At 39.2% G+C, this 17,863-nt stretch overlaps 1 protein-coding gene across 3 annotated transcripts in view; it reads left to right on the forward strand.

Annotated features, from left to right (window-relative positions):
• Window positions 1-17,863, forward strand: part of ctnna2 (catenin (cadherin-associated protein), alpha 2) — a 517,324-nt gene that overhangs the window by 476,898 nt on the left and 22,563 nt on the right. For all 3 annotated transcript variants that reach the window (XM_084103718.1, XM_084103719.1, XM_084103720.1), the window contains 3 exons: window positions 10,866-10,958; window positions 12,266-12,422; window positions 16,983-17,183. In XM_084103718.1, the coding sequence (XP_083959844.1) occupies window positions 10,866-10,958; window positions 12,266-12,422; window positions 16,983-17,183 (451 nt within the window). The remainder of the gene's footprint in view (window positions 1-10,865; window positions 10,959-12,265; window positions 12,423-16,982; window positions 17,184-17,863) is intronic.

Consider the following 17,863-nt stretch of genomic DNA (forward strand, 5'->3'; position numbering starts at 1 on the left):
ATATCATTCATTTGATATAAGTGAGTACCTTTCAGTTTAGTAGACATTGTCAAATTAATGAACTTATAAACCACTTTTTCTTTGAATTTCCAGCAAAAATAGCTGAATGTACTGTTCTATAGTATACTGTAACTTTGATATCAAATTCCTTCCACCCCATATATATTTATTTACCAACTCAGAGTTTCAAAGAAAAAAAACTAAGAGGAAGAGTCTGATTTGAAAACACACTGGCTGCAATCACAAGAATAGCAATCAATATATAATCTAGCCCAAATCAGTCCTGACACAACAGAACTAAATGCAAATGCAGTATGAGACAAATGGAAAAGACACTAGGGGGTTTATTTTATTGCAGTCAATAAATGTATCTACAAGAAGTAAGAAGCAATTTGCAGAGTTTGCATGCTGTATGATACACTGCCCGGTCCAACAAAAAAAGTCACTGGAATATGCCCATGATGTGTCTTCCTACATGGTTGTTTGAGAAATGAAAAGCTACACACGCCATCAATTAGGTTTAGAAGAACTGTTGCCAAACATATAACATGCTAGAAACATAATAATCACTGCAATAATGATCCAGTCATAGACTTTTAAAGGCACACTATGCAGTTTCCGTTTTTCTCAAACAGTGACCCCTAGAGTCACTGTGGAGTACTTGTATTTAACGTTACTGTCGTAATACCACTCACGCAGAGCCGTCTCTGCACTCTTCCGACCGTGCTTTCTTCGTTTTCTTTGTCGACTCTGCCATGATTCATGTCTGAAATGTGTGCTATGTCTTCCATAGAGGCTGCTTCATATGTTGTTGATGTATGTGATGTCGCGCCGTAAAGCAAGTCGTGATTCTCGCTAGATTTTGCGGGGCGCCACCTCTCAAACTTGCATTGCTGGTTTTGCCAGCAATGTATACTCATATATTTGTATTTATTTATTTTTCCTCCATACAGTGAAAATCAATGTGCTCTAATGTTGTTTTGGACACAACTGATCTTCTTTGTATTGGCAAAAACAGTTCCTTTGTGTTCCATAGAAGAAAGAACGTTGTACAAGTTTAAGTTAGCTTAATATTACTTGAGTTGGTGATTTGCAAAATTGGTGTCAGTGGTTGGTCTTACCTGTGCACCACCATATCAAGGAAGTGGCAAACGTCGTTCACTTTGTGAACACTATAAGCCAACAATGGCAGGCACTGCACCTTTCCTGAAATAAGAAGAAAAGTAATCAACATGGTTTTCGACAGGCTTTCTCTTTTCATTTGGTTGGCTCTCCTTTATTTGCCTCAATTCAGGCTTTGTTTATCAACTGGATGATTGTGAGGCACTTAATTATGCCACACTCCAAACTGCAGATTTCCCAGGCAATAAGCTCCTTGGCACAGTGACTTAGTCGAGGAAAGTGGTGTGGACGCTTACTGACTTCTTAAGCAAGGCCTGTGACTCGCATGATTAAGATAACAGACTCTGGAGACAAATAAGACTCAACCTGGGATGGTGTGCGTGTGCGTGTGTGTGTGTGTTGTGTGCCTTCTAGGTGGTTGAAGGCACTTTTGATAGTTGTTACTGTGCACAAGGTTTAAATTGAAGAAGCTTATCACTAACTCCTGTAGTGAAGTTGGTCTTTTAGCATTTTCAGCTAACATCTGCAGAGTGCAGAAAAAAAGTGTTATTCTGTTAAAACCCTCTGGGGTCTGAGGTGTTTTTGGGGTCCTTGAGATGTTTTGACATACCCTGACATTTGTGCTTTTTTCAGTTGCTTATAAACATATTGGCAAAGGTGTAATTGCCCTCTATTTAGTACAAACAGGGCTACCATAATATGTGAGCAACATGTATGTACATGTTTGTATTTTTGAGAGAATAATGTTTATGCATGGTTATTGAAAAAACTAAAAATTAAAGTTTCTGAAATAGGGCCACAAAACACATACTAAATATGTGACCCTGGACCACAAAACCAGTCACATGGGTAAATTTTTATAAATTGAGATTTACACATCATACGAAAGCTGAATAAATAAGCTTTCCATTGATGTATGGTTTGTTAGGATAGGACAATATTTGGCCGAAATACAACTATTTGAAAATCTGGAATCTGAGGATCCCAAAAAATTGAAACATTGAGAAAATCGCCTTTAAAGTTGTCCATTTATGTTAGCGATTGTGCTGCATTCACTCACAACAATAAATGTTTTATATATTTACGGTAGGAAATTCACAAAATGTCTTCATGGAACATGATCTTTACTTAATATCCTAATGATTTTTGGCATAAAAGAAAAATCGATAATATTGACCCATACAATGTATTGTTGGCCATTGCCACAAATATACCCGTGCGACTTGTGACTGGTTTTGTGATCCAGGGTCACATATGTGTCCACAAGACTTTTGAATAATGGGTGTTGTCGCTTAGAGTTTTTTCTTCAAAATGATCTGAAAATCATCCTGTCTAATCATTCACATAAAACAATACATTGATTTAAACTTTGTAAGACACGTTTTGTTTGGAAAGGCAATATGCGTGTGGGCGTGATTCACACCTGAGAAGACAATGACCCACATAATGAGCTGCATAATGATCCGCATAATGAGCCTTTCATTCAGGTGCGTCACTGAGAGTACCACAAGTAAAGAATGGGAGGACTTATTTTGTGGGAACAAAATCTCTGTGTTAAGATCGACACTCGCCTTCATTTGTGAAGGTGGAGTCCCCATTCCCATGCCCCACTCTAGCGTCCCCTCTGGCCAATCCCAGAGGAGACGTACTGCGCCGTGTGGGATGGGTGATCTGAGGATCACAGTGAGGGCTTCCCCAACCCGTAACCAGTCCCTGTGGGCCCCTCACTCCTGTTGCACCGCAGCCGGTGGAGCTCCCTTTGGAACGTGCTGGTCCTTCTGTAGTGGACCGACCAGCCATTTTGTTCGGGGTTCCTCCCGAGGATAGGATGTCGATCGCTGCATCGGAAGGGGAGCTGGACTATGGAGATGATGATTCGGCTGCGCTGCCTCCTCCTGGAAGAGTAGCGTTGCCAGAGTTGGATCCAGAAATGTCAGCTATGCTGAAACGGGCCACCAAGACGTCGGACTCACGTGGAACCCTCCACCGTGTCCCGAACTGTCTCGGTTGGATGATTGGTTTCTCGGGCCGGGCCGGGCTGGGACTGGCACCTTTTTCTGTCAGAAACCGCTTTAGTACCTCCTCCCCCATCACTACCCTTGACGGAGGAGCGATGAAGGGCCACGAGGCTATCCCTCCAGTGGAGCGGTCTGTTGTGATGCAGCTGTGTCCCGCGACCGCTACCTCTTGGAAGGGTGATCCTCGTCTCCACTCTCGGGCCAGTACGTTCTCGTCCATTCTCATGGGCAAGGCTTCCTCCCTGCATGCCATGGCGTTGCTGCAGGTCCAACTGGCCAAAGCACTCATGGACATGCACAAGAGTAGTCCAGACCGTGAGCTCATGGGTGATCCAGCACAGCCTGCCCCGGTGGCCTCCTTCTGCCTCCACCCGTCCGCCGGTGGCAGATTCTCCGCCTGCTCGTCGCCGAAGGGGTTCCCCTGCTCTCTGGAGTTCTCCGCTCCCGCTAGGCCATAGCAGCAGCCTTCACCCAGGCCTAAGCGTGTAGCCGGCCGCATCCTGTCCTCAGGAGGAGCCCCGAACGAAACGGCTGGTCGGTCCACTACAGAGGGACCAGCACGTTCCACAGGGACGCCCACTGGCTGCGGTGCGACAGTTTACCGGTGTACTTGGTTACCGGTTGGGGAAGCCCTCACTGTGATCCTCAGATCACCCATCCCACGCGGCGCAGTAGGTCTCCTCTGGGATTGGCGGAGCACACAGGGAATGACTGTGGCGACACTGACAGGAGATGGTGCAGCCTGTACCAGTGACGCACTCACCCTCTTCGCCCTCTAACCAACCGTCAGAACAAACAAACACAAAGAATGCTGTTAAAACAACAGTTGTGAGCTCAGAGGGCTCGCGATCACTGCTGCACTCGCGCTGTAACACACCAGCACCGGGAGAAAAACACTTGCTTGTTGAAAAACACTCCAACACTCTTCAGAGACATCGAATCTGATCGGCTCCAAAGCAAAAGACAAGTGTTGCGTGCATCCGCTTCCATGTTCATACCCGCGCAGCGGGGCGGAGTGCGAAATGCAAATCTCGCATGCCAATGTGCATTGCCTCGTTTTTTCAATACTCGAAGATGACAGATGATGACTAAGCGTGATCCCAATCAGTACGGTACGTCCAACTATGTCGAACGTGACCGAACTGAAAGGGAACTGATTTAAAATATATAAAGTATATATAAATATTTAAAAAATATAATTATAGTCCTATATTGTTTGATATCATAACTTTTAATAACACTTACAAAAACTTACGCTTAACTGTAAAAAATAAAAGAACTGAAATAAAATATAACATTAAAAAACATATTTTTCTCATTTTCATTTTTTTTTAACTGAATGTACAACTGAATGTTTAACTTGATGTACAAAAATAATCCAAATTAAAAATATTTATTTTTTAAATTAAAAATAATAATAATAAAAAAACTAATAAAAATGACAACAAAATTACTCAAATTTTAACTAACATTTTAATTCAAATGGAAAATGTTACAATAAAACCAAAATATTAGTAAAAACTATAACAGTATCTCAATATTACTAAATTAACACTGACACTATGGTCATATAATGGTATTTTTGAAGTACCTTAGTGTGTGAGGTGATAATTTAATTTAATTTAATGGTTTATTTCAAAGTACCACGATATTGTCATATGATACCACTACTGTACCATGGAAACTTCACATTTCACAGCATTGTTTAATTAGTAATGATTGTTTGTAAACCACAAGAAACCAAATATTCCAGACAACTCTTTTTGTTAACCCAAGTATTCTCTAAGGTTCAGACATTTTGTGAGAAATTATAAAACATAATTAACCTACATTAATGGCAACCTTACAAACAATATTTTTAACATGGTCCTCCCTGTTGGACAATATCAACAACAAAATAAGCAGCACTAGAAAACAACATCAACAGCATTCATAATAATGACAGTTGTACCAGTGGTATTTTTTTCTAATATCAGGTGAAATAGACAGGAACAGCATTTTAGAGCATAATATTTATTAAATGTTGTATTTATGGAGAAAGATCAAGGTTTGTCCTAGACTGTTCAGGGTGATTCTCCGTTAATCTCCTTTAAGATCAAGACTTGCTCTTAATGGTCCTCAAAAGCCATTAACTTACACTTTGCTGAAATGTACCCATGCATACACCGAACCCTTCATTTTCACCAAGGCTAAACCTCTGAAGGGGCTGGGACAGTTTTTCATATTGACCTTCATGCCAGATCTCATTATCTCCACATGATGTCTATTTATGACAACCCATACATCAAATTCAGACCTCTTAGTGCAACTTTAGTGACAGTTAACATTTCACTGCGGTACTTTTGGAGCCTTCTGGCTCTAATGGGGACTTTGCAGGTTCTCAAAACAGAACCTGACAGAGAGAAGAGTGGAAGAAGAGAAGAACCTGTGGGGAAGAAAAGCCTCTTGGCTGATGGTCGACCTGTTCCAGACCACAGCACTGTGACCCAGTTGAGCTTGCTAGTTGGGGACGTTTAATGTAGCTTACTGGCTAAGGACAGGTACATTTTAATATAGCTTCATTGTGAGATTCAGGCTTCCAGCTTCCAGCTTTGACTCTATTACACGTTTCCACGTTGAGCAGAAGTGTCAGTGAAAGAAGCCAGAAAGGCTAATTCACTACCGTGAGATGTCAAATGAGAAGATGTGCTGTGTTTTTAGAACTTTTCTTAGCCACCTTCCATCCATTACATTTTAATGTACAAATCCAGTGGCTATAGGCTTTTTCTTTTTTTTCTTTTTAAAAAAAAACCTTTTATTTATTTATTATGAGCATGGAAAATGGCCACAGTGTTTTCATCCTAAAAAGGGGCCGGATTCCCAAAATTTTCTTAAGAATAAAATTATTTTTAACGTGCACAAGTTCCCTGAAGTGACACCGGTGATCATTTTGCCGCATTCAAAATTCTCTTCAAAACTCTTCAAAACCAATGGACCTTGTTTTTAATCTTAGGGTGGACTCACACTATAGGCAATCAATCTGAACTGCGCCAGAGATCAGAACAGCTACTAGTCTTGTGGGCGCTACTACTTTTATCATTACAACAGAAAACATCTTCTATTACTACTCAGATAGTACACATTTCAATTATTCAATTAATTAGAATTGTAGTTAGAACAGGAACTGTAGTTTGCGAATAATGATTTATCTGAGTTCTTCAAGCCTTCTCAGGTATTTTCATGAACTTTCGCTGGCAAAAAGTTGTCTATTGTCCATAGTGTAGCGATGTATGAAGCACAGCTCATACAGAAGTCACTTTCAAAACAAGCATCTTTCTGTTAGTCACCACAGGAAATTCACATGACCACCTGAACACGATGTGAAATCTGCTTTGCCCTCACATGGAATTCCAAAATTTCACCAAGCATCAAGAGCACAGGGAATGATGAAAATCAGAGGGGGAACGGGAAAAAGTTGGTGCAAAACCGACTCAAACTCGGATCATCTGCAGGAACGCCATTGCAAAATGTGCGCAACTTAGCATATATGCTAACCTCAGGGTTACAACTCTGTCAAGTCCGGCACTTTCTGCAATTTTCATGTAACTTTGCATTTAAATCAATATGTAAACTTGTCTAGGCCTTTCCAAATCTCCCTGTAGACACGTCAGGGGTCATCAGGTTTCAAACATCTGGGACTTTACTGTTGAGGTTTGTTGCTATAGCTCTCACATGGTCACGCTTAGTGACCTGTGTTTGTTTCTCCCCCAGTAGGGCGTTCTGCTTCATCTGTGCTGACAGGCTGATTTATTTGCTCTCTGACCGGGGTACGGTTGGGGAATAGGGGGGAAGCACTCAGGCTAACACCTTCTCTTGCCCCACTCTTAACCGACTCTTTTCTGACACAACTTCCCCTCTCTCTCTTAGATTCTGTCCGTGATCGTTTATTCAATTTTTCCCTTTCCAGATGGAAATACAATAAACAATACCTATTTCTTGACAGGAATGATTCGACCAAGAAGTGCTGAGATGTCTGAAATACTGATTTGATGTGAGAGGAGGTATAGATCCTGTTGTTCCATGAGCTAGTAAGCTGCTTTCATACTGTAGATTGAAACCTAAAAGTGACCGATCTGAACTGAAATGCTTTAGTTTGTGTCGTATAGATAGTGGTCCTCGCATGAACTACACAGAAGACGCAACCATGTTGTTAAGATAATGCAACACTCATAAACATAAAAAAACACTGCACTCACAACTATAGAGTAAAACAGTTTTGTTGAACTTTTTTGTATTAAAAGTATAATTATCATTACTACTCACATTGTTCACTGTCATTCTTGGCAGTGTTATTTTAGTGTTATTTATATACTGTAGTATTAATATTGTGAATTAGCTTTTATTTTATATTTTCAGTTTTCATTTTTTCATTTCAGTTTAAGCTTTAGTGATTTTATTATAATCAAGTTCTGTGGATGTCATTTTTATAATTTCTTTATTATTCCATTTAGCTTTTTTTCAGTTTTAGTTTTAGAAATTTACTGAAACTTAAACTTATTTTATTTCAATTACCACTTTTAATTGTATTCATTTTAGTTTGTACTTAGCAATAACCACTTATTGTATGATTGCCTATCATAGAAGCTTTTGGAAAACCCTTTGTATAAGGGCACACGTAGTAGTAGTAGTAGTAGTAGTAGTAGTAGTAGTAGTAGTAGTAGTAGTAGTAGTAGTAGTAGTAGTAGTAGTAGTAGTAGTATATTTAATCCTTTTATTTTATTTTTATTTATATATATATATATTAGTATGCATAATTGCATTTTAATATGCAATGTTTTGTCTTTTATTGCATTTATTTATTTATTTTTAAGAACTCTTCAAGGGTAAGGCTGATACTCTGCGCACTGATTCTCTGGATGTGGTCGTCCAAATGAAACACTCAGAAATCAATAGTTCTTTTATAAAGGTCTAACTAGACAACACATAATGGTCAGTCAGAGAGACAACACGGTTGCGATGCGGTCTCTTTCTCTGAAATATTCTTACATGCAAGGACAACAGGCACACACACGATTGTCTCAACCTAGCATGAAACTCATGAATATTATTTTGACATCCTTGGCTAACTAACAGGGGTCTTCTCTCTGAGAAAATAAAAGGCCTCACAAAGGAGGAGTGGTTCTTTAGATAATTGCAATTAGTATTTTTGGCTGGACACTGTGTCTTGGCTGGGATCCAGTTCTGAGAATTGAGTGCTGGAGCATCGGCCAGTTCTGGCTGCCGTCCAAGAGCTGCTGCTGGTTTGACTGTGTTCAGACCATGAAGGACTAGTGAGGACCAAGGGAAGTGAGGAATTACATGACAGGATATTATTTCCTGCAAACGCTGGGAGTCCCACACTGCCAGCCTGGTGTATAAAACAACCCCCCACCTTCCCATCCGGTCCTTTATGCTGCTGTCTCTTGCCACTTTTCTACCGAAAGGGTGGTGGAACTGGTGGCCACTTCCACTCAGGTCCAACTGCACCTCTAAGATACAAGGTGGACCTGACAGTTAGGGAAGGATGGGTACAGAGGTGGTTGCCATATTCTCAGGGGAAAAAAGGCACAAAATCCATCACTGGGGTGATACATTTCCCAAATATACTAATATTTAGGTGGGTAAATATTAGTATATTTACCCAATATTAGTATATTTATAGATGGGTAATCCACAGCATTGTGCTACTAATATTTACATTCAGTGTACTAATATGCCCATTTTAGGAGTAAATAAGGTACAAAGGTGTACCTTTTGAAAGGGTACCACCACAATGACAGCTTTTGTGCCTTTTTTTCTGAGCGGATGAACCAAAAGGATGCAAACTCATAAAATGAATACACTATTATATAATGTATTGCATATTATACTGTATAATGATTTTGCCCAAACATGTATACAGACTAAAAGCAAACAACAGACTATTATTTCTAAAACAAATATGTATATTATACAAACTCATAGCCATTGATAAAAAAAAAAAGTTCTATAATGTTCTATGTTGAAGCTTCTTTACCATATCTTCTTTATCTTGTGTCTATGCTACATTAAAAATAATTATTACTAATTGTGATAAGGAATTTTTGTGAATCGATGCATAATCATTTCAGAAAGAATCAATGCATCCATGATTTATTTTTATTTTTTTCATTGGTACTCTTATGCACACATTATCACTTGCAGCCCTCAAGCATTTAAGTCTTTACACTTTTAGCTGCACAGCTAAACACACACACACGCAAGCACACACTTGAACAGAAGAGCGATCCATCAAAGCATTCAGGGCTGTCAGGGGTAAACAGGAGAAAAGGGCCGTAAGCAAGAATCTTCTAACACAGATTTGATTTGCCTCGATTTACCTTAAAAAAAAAAGAAGAGAAGCCCACTGATATGGCTTCAGTCGCATTGCATTTGCCAGCAGGCATATGTCACTTTAGTGCCGTCAAAATCCTTACTCATGGCTGCTGTGTAATCTGATTTACCAGCAGAGGATGAGATGCTTGGAACACCAATTCTGAATTGTTATCAAAACGGCTTTGACACTCCTATTAGCGCCTTTCATCGAGGTCTGACGTGTCACCAACTTAAAAACTCTCTGAGCAATATTCCGGTGTTTTCTGTCGGATCCGACATTTTTGGCAGAAGGGGAGGATGGAGGCAGCCAGGTTTTTAGCATCCAATCTGGCCAATGCTCCTTTTGCAGATGCTTTTCTGATGATGGAAGCGAGCAAACACGAGAGAGAGAGAGACCTTTTCTCAACGCACACGTGTATTCACGTGTACGCACCGATCCGGCATTGCCAGATGCATTGCATGATGGGTAATCTGAGGGCTGTAGGCAGGCAGAAATTAGACAAGGAGGTATTGCGCATAGAGCAGCCATCTGCTAGTTTAATTACACTTTTTCTGTCATTTTTCCCCCACCTTTTTTTCCCCCAGGTAAACTGGCCTAATGATTTACATGGGAACATGAAGTTCAGTAATGAACTCGGGTTATTCCACCAGTGCTTTGCGGTGACAATTTCATATAGAAAATTCGACATTACTTTATGAGTGAACAACAGAAATACGGCAACCTCCAATTAGGACCCCTCTCCGTGTCCGCTGACATTTTTGGGGTAATTGTGTTTTTGTGATGGGAGATTCACAGGCACATGTGAACAAACTGCTGTCCTTCTGTCACTGCAGATGAGAACATGAAGCGGAAGCTTCTAAATGTCCAGGAGATTGGCCGGTAAAAATTCAAATTACAAAGTGTGTGTGATGTCAATTATTCAAATAGACGCTATTTTTAAAATGGTAAAAGAGAGACCAAGGCGGTATGATTTGGGGCCAGGGGAGCAGAGGGGAAGAGGGAACCACAAATCATGTTCTTCACGCTGGGAAATAACAAATACCAATCTAACACTTGAATGAGCCCTAACTCTCTGTACATATTTTGCCCTGACATTGCCTTTCAAGCCAAGCATTAAATCCTTATCCATTGCACACAGCACTGATAACTTCAAACATGAACAGCAAAAAGGACTATGTGTTTGTGTATATGTACGCTTTGCTCAGAAGCTTTATTTGCCCCCGTCCGAATGCTAGTCTAACCTACCTGATTTACAGAAATCTGTCAACCAGAACCCCAGTGTCACTTTATACTTTAACCTCAACGTACAAATGACCCAGTGCATGGCTCACCAAACTCTCTCCCTTTTTCAGGTGGCCAACCTCGCCTGTTCCATCTCCAACAACGAGGAGGGTGTGAAGTTAGTGCGCATGGCAGCTACACAGATCGACAGCCTGTGTCCTCAGGTAAAAGGCCTAAACCTTAGCTATCCACCCAGTGTTCAGTTTTCTAGAACCTCTTGCAGCAGTTTTATATGGTGGTGACAAATAGGAATTCACTATAATGCTCCTTAGTTGCAATATTCTATATACTTCATTTTACACTATTTGCCTGCCACAACTACCATTGCACTATTACCGGTCATGGAAAGCACACAATTTCCTTTAGAAAAGATGTTTGCGTAATCTTTTTTTATTGATGGTGGCAGCAGAAGAGCATATCCAGGCACATATCCAGATCCGTCATATTTATTAAAATATGACTCACATTTGAGGTTTTTAGCTATATTCAAAGTCAGCAAGAAATGCTGTTTGCAACCCATTGAGAAAAAATTGTGAGGAATCAGTGAGAGGAAAAATTCATTGGAAACGGAAGAAAAGAGCTTGGGGTTTTTTATGCCATTTATTTAAAGAGATAACATGCACTGGTAATCAATCGCAGAAAGACTATGAGTGTGTATTAGAAAGGGTATAAGAAAACAAATGGAGTCAATTCAAAGTCAGCATGAAATGGCATTGGGGAACAAAATATTTGTAATGTGACATATTTATGAGAAATGTTGAGAAATCTGATTTTATCCATTGAGAATTGATTGAATTGTAAAAAGTTTTCTCTTTAAAGTGACAAGGGATGTGTTGAAAAAAATGAGGGCTTGGTGACGTCATGCCCTAACCAGTCCTTCTTAATAAGTGTCAGAAAGATATCTGCCCTAACCATGTACTGATTTGATTTATGTGTAAGGTTGGACTGGAATTAAAGGTTCCAGTAGAATTGAGGTATTAAGATTCAAGAAACATTTTCACTGAAGTCCCCTCTAACAGATCTCACATTGTGAGTGACCCCCTGCAAGTGAAGCTAACACAAAAAAAACCTGGAAGTAATTGTGAGATGTTCAAAATTGTTTCCTCTGAGTACTGCAACAAGTTACGTTGTTTACAAGTACAACAAGTTTATTGTCAAGATAATTTGACAATACAAAGACAAATTTGACTCTACAGTAGCAACCTCTATCAACAAGAGACCTTTAGATTTTATGAATCATCATATGACTCAAAGTTGTCAAAGCAGCAGGTATTCTGAGGATTATAGGTTTATAAGGATAAATAATGAATAATTTACATTTTGACTTAAAACATGCACATGGTTTGACTCCAATGTCTTGGAGTTCTGGCTAGTTAAAAACAACTGATTCACACAACCGTTTGAACAGTAACTTTTGTAGTTTCTCTTGAGTTTTGGTAAGGTTCAGAATGATACCATATGCTCCTCACAGGTAATCAATGCAGCCCTGACCTTGGCCGCACGCCCTCAAAGCAAGGTGGCTCAGGACAACATGGATGTTTTCAAGGACCAGTGGGAGAAGCAAGTACGCATCCTGACTGAGGCCGTAGATGACATCACTTCCGTTGATGACTTCCTGTCCGTTTCAGGTAAAACTGGAAACAGATTACACAAAATAGAAACAGAGTACATTTTTTCCTGTTTCTATATATTACAAACACCTGCATAATAAGTGAACAAACAGTGTGCTTAAGCTACAGTGTATGTGGGTTATTATGGCCTGGTTTGACAGGATTAGGCCTTAATTCAATTAGGACATTTAAGAAGCTTTTATAAACGTGTCTTAGAAAAAACATTTTGGTGTGCGTCTTAAGACAAACCAATGGCACTGACATATTTTAAGATATGTCAGTGCAAGTTGCTTTCAAAACAGCTCAAACATGCAGTTAAGTCTGGGAATATAGGCTTAAGCCTTGTCTGTGAAACTGGGGTACATGATTTTGTGAGATCACCATTGAGTACTTACATCTACTTGCTGGTGAACAGTAAATCAAGCAACCATTCTGGTTTCAAACTATTACAACATTTAAAGTCTTTAAGAGCATTTTAAGTATAGATTTTTTTTTATTTCATTTTTTTTTATGTGAATGTCCATCATCCCCCTCTTGACATCTAAACTCTCCACACAGAGTACGGTGGTAGAATATAGCAATGTCTATTTTTTCCCTCTTTATAATGGACACTCTAAAATGTCAGCTGCCACCACCATCAAAATCCCATTATCTTGAATGGGAATGTCCATCTTACTAACAGATGGAGAACAGAACACTGGATAGAAATGTGAATGGCCATATAATTTAACATAAATATGAACAATTATGACCCTTTGTATGTGTAGCCTTGCTTTACTTACACTGTGTTACTTTTTTGTCCACGGCACTAAGTCTTCTTGTTTTGCAGTGATTAAAAAAGATTACTATTATGGTGCCAATTACTGAGTCTGTGTGTAGTTTCACTTGAGCATTGGACTCAAACTTACGTATGGCTTATATAGAGAATATATGGTTTAATAAAAAAATATATATAACTAAATTATATATTTAAAAATAAAAAGGCTTAAACACCTTGCCTGGTGTAGAAGATAATTAAACTGCTCTCTGGTATGGAGAGGTTTTTTTTGATAGGATACCATTTTTGCTGATGAATAAGGTAATCATGTTTAACTTAAAGGACAATTCCGGTGAAAAATGAACCTAGGGGTAATTAACACATGGTTACCGAGTCGATTGTTCCCTTGGATGCGTTTTCATGAAAATCGAATGTAAAGAGTTTTATCTCTAAAAACAGATTAGCTTATAACGCTAGTATATGGGGCACAGAGTAAGTAAAAGTAAATCGCTAGTTAATACCACTAACAAGGCTCAAAATAGCCTCACACTAACACGGTAGCATAATGAGGGTAAACCAAGCGTGCCGCACAAGCCCTGAAAAGTGAAGCCAAAACGTCTCGATCGCCCCCCGGTGACTGGTCCTAGTATAGGTCATAAGCCCCGCCTCCCCGTGTTATTCAATGGGACGTGAGACCAACTAAACAATTAAATTACACTTCAAATATCTTTTTTCCAAAAGTGGTTTCTTTCATTTGCTGTCGTTTTTATCACGCTGATGTTAGTTCAAGTGTCTGTTCAAAAATAAGTTGGTTTTTAGTTAGTTACGTGATGCGGTGGTGTAACGTCATGATTGACAGCTGTGATTGACAGGTTCTCTGAGCGAAGTAGTCACTGAAGCACCAACAGACAATTTTTCGGGATCTTCGGAGGACTGAGGAGATTGTATTTACTTTATTTTAACAAGTCTCTTGTCGTACTGCAATCAATTTTTTAAAAAGTGTGCAGAATCCACTCTCCCTGAGTGCATTCTGCGAGAGTGAGGGCGGAGCGTTGATTTCGCGGCTTTACTTCCTGCTCACTACTGCGCAGGTCTGGTCCCGAGATCGCTACTGCGCAGACTCAAGTTCCAATATGTCAGCGCCATATCGGGACACTGGCGGCTTCAGTTCTCATCAATGGAAGAGAGCGAAGGGGCGTCGTCCATCTTTTTTTACAGTCTATGGGGTAAACGCGTAATGTTCTGTATTTATAAAGTCTCTTCTTATTAAACTGTCTGTACACTTACAAAAAGTTCTCAATGCTTCGTTTTGCATGTAGGGACCCTCATTATGTTACCGTGTTAGTGTGAGGCTATTTTGAGCCTTGTTAGTGGTATTAACTAGTGATTTACTTTTACTTACTCTGTGCCCCATATACTTGCGTTATAAGCTAATCTGTTTTTAGAGATAAAACTCTTTACATCTGATTTTCATGAAAACGCATCCCAGGGAACGATCGACTCGGTAACCATGTGTTAAATACCCCTAGGTTCATTTTTCACCGGAATTGTCCTTTAAGTGTTTCATCTTGTAATTAATGTATAAATGAAATGATTTAATTCCCACAGTTCTTTTCATTGCAAACGAGGCACACCAACTTCAGTCTCACCTACCACCTTAGCTAAAACTGGCTCTCCTCTACATCAAATTCTCTTTTTTTGCAACATTTTGCTGGATAGTGTATATCCTATCTGGATCTGGCACAAAAACGATTATAATGAATACTACATTCTTGTCATATAGCCAAGGATTTCAAGGCAGGGATTATAATAAGTCAATACTAAATACACAGCAAATGAATAAATGAAATCCTGGTTGTTGTGGGCCAGATCCTTTGTATATCTGACAGGTCTATGTGGGCTGTATGAAATGAAGCAGGAGGAAATATTGGTATGCATCCCACCTCCTGATGTCCAGAAACTGGTGTAAGCAGTGCATTCCAGTTTGGAAATATTCATTTGCAAATCTGTGAAGAAAACATGTCAGGATTCAACAATAAGGATTTATTATTATTATTATTATTATTATTATTATTATTATTATTATTATTATTATTTCCTGAAAATCTGGTCTGGTCGGACCAGTGTTTGAGATTAGTACTTGCCCTGTCAACATTTTCACTGGACGCAAAAGAAATATACATTTTTAGCAAAATATTTTTGTATGTGTCAGAAAGAATTTATTGGACATAAATGTATAAATGTTTTTTTTTTTTTTTCTATCAGCAAAAATATTTTCCCAATCTACTGTACTCATGAGTATATTAGACAACTACATATTTTAGTGACAAAAAAATTCAATTTACAAGGCGTAAAAAGCATATACCGTATATGATCAGCCAACACAAAACATATTTACAATGCAGTACTGGCTCAATAAGGCATGTGACAGATCTGTCATCTGGCCCGAAACGCTCTCACATTGGCTCATGGCCATCTTTATTGTTGAGCCTTGCATGTGCTTGTAAAATTCAGATATAATTGATCTTTTCTGCTTGCAAAGAAATCAATTACATGTCATTTCTTTCACAGGAACGATGTAAACAGTGTGTTTTGCAAGAGCAGGGAAATCATTGATACTTTTACATGGAAAAGGATATTAAAGTGTAGAGGCTGAAGATATTTTTAATAATAGTGCATATGTGCTATACAAGGACATCTGAATAGGTTTTCTCGAATCTGTTGAAAAAAAAAATACTGTAATTATCTTTTTCCCCCTTCTTTTCATTTGGTTTAGCCTTTATGCAAGATCATTCCTTGTTATTCAGCTGCACTGCTTTATCTAAATCTAAATACGCTTATAGATAATTTAAGGCAGTGCACTTTTGACCGGTTGCCATAAACAAAGCATTTTTTTCTTAAGCTACTTAAAGAAGGCTCTTATCAGAACAGGAAACAAATAACACCCTCATTAGGAAACCAGTGTTTAATGAGGTCAACCCAGAGAAGCATTTTGAAAGCTTTTGGTCTGTTGTCTTGCAAGTAGTTTTAGGAGAATGTCAGAGCAGTTAGAGCACATGCTCCAAAATACAGAGCTGTGGTGTTCATGGGTGATTCAAGTATTCCGTCAAAGTCCATGTTCCTTTTTTTATATTTCAGCATGAAAAAAGGTCTGCAAAGTTACAAAGCACAAAGTCCACTCCAAAGGGAGTTATTCTCTATTTCAGTAAGCACTGTTTCTGAACTTCCTCAAATGCCTTGATTGTAGCTTTGAGTTAATTCCGACGAAGTACACGTCACATTCATATTCCTCATTTAAATAATTACCGACCAAGGCATACGCAAAAAAAGGAGAAAGACCTGGTTGAGTTGCATTTGTAGAGTGATGAAACGTGACATTTTCGAAACATGACCAATCACAATATACTGGTCCAGCCGACCAATCAGAGCACACTTGGAGCTTTTCGGAAGAAGGGGCTTCAATGGGACTGGAACTAAACAGAGCGTTACTGACAGACTGGGAAGGGAGGTGTTGCAACAATGTAAAATATGTGAAAAATAATGGGGATTTTTTTAGCATCCAAGCATGTAAACCATTCTATTAACCCCAAAAACAAAATCAAGACTTTGTTGGGTCTCTTTAAAAGGGAGCTAATTTTTTTTTTTATTATTATTATTATTATTATTAAATTTATTTTTATTTATTTTTTATTTTTTACATGCTTTTTTCTTTTTTTTCTTTTTTTTGTAATGCTTTAAAAAATGTCAAATGTTACTATTGTTCTTGGACAACAATAATGCTTGAAAGTGTTATCTCAATTTATCATCTCATCTCTCCACAGAGAACCACATTCTGGAGGATGTGAATAAGTGTGTGATCGCCCTGCAGGAGGGGGACGTGGACACACTGGATAGGACAGCAGGGGCGATCCGGGGCCGAGCCGCTCGAGTGGTGCACATTATTAATGCTGAGATGGAGAACTATGAACCTGGCGTTTACACTGAGCGTGTTCTTGAGTCCATCAAGCTCCTCTCTGAGACTGGTGAGAAAGATCACAAACACACCTGAGTCCTGAATTATCTTATGCTCACAAAGGGATGAACTTATGGTAGAGATGGGGACAGATGGACAGAGGAAACCAGGAAGCTCTTGGAAGAAGGAAGTTAAAGGAGAGAGGGTAGACAGATGAGAAAAGATGGTGAGGCCGGAGATACCACCTGTTCCCTCCTCTGGCACTCATCCTTTGCTCATTCATTTTTCATCTGTTTTCCCCCAACCCCTCCACCTTTCACAGTCTAGTGCCAGCATTCAGGAGGTGGCAATTTAGACTCTGACAGACAAGGCCGAGGGCCAAAACATACCAAGTAATGCAGAGATTTGTGCATAGCTTTTTCCCAATGCTTTCAAGTCACAATATCTGACAGGAAGCAAAAAAGGCTGCTATTTTAGGTGTTAATGTGTAAGAAACATCTCACCTGACACTTTTTGATGTAGTTGTTCCATTTAAATGCACTTCTACGATTGTTTGGAATCAACAAATGGAGGGTGGCTAGAAAATGAGCACTCAAAATATTATTATGGTGGCAGCGCTTTGTCCTGCCTCTCTTGTTCTGTCTAAAACATTACATTAGACTATTCTGACAGCATGCTTTGTTTAGAAGAGCAAGCGCTATATGAGAGGAAGAAAATAACAGTCCTGCTTTCATGGTAGATACTGCAGTA

The sequence above is a fragment of the Abramis brama genome, assembly GCF_963993115.1.
Source record: "Abramis brama genome assembly, chromosome: 2".
In the NCBI taxonomy this organism is placed as follows: Eukaryota; Metazoa; Chordata; class Actinopteri; order Cypriniformes; family Leuciscidae; genus Abramis; species Abramis brama.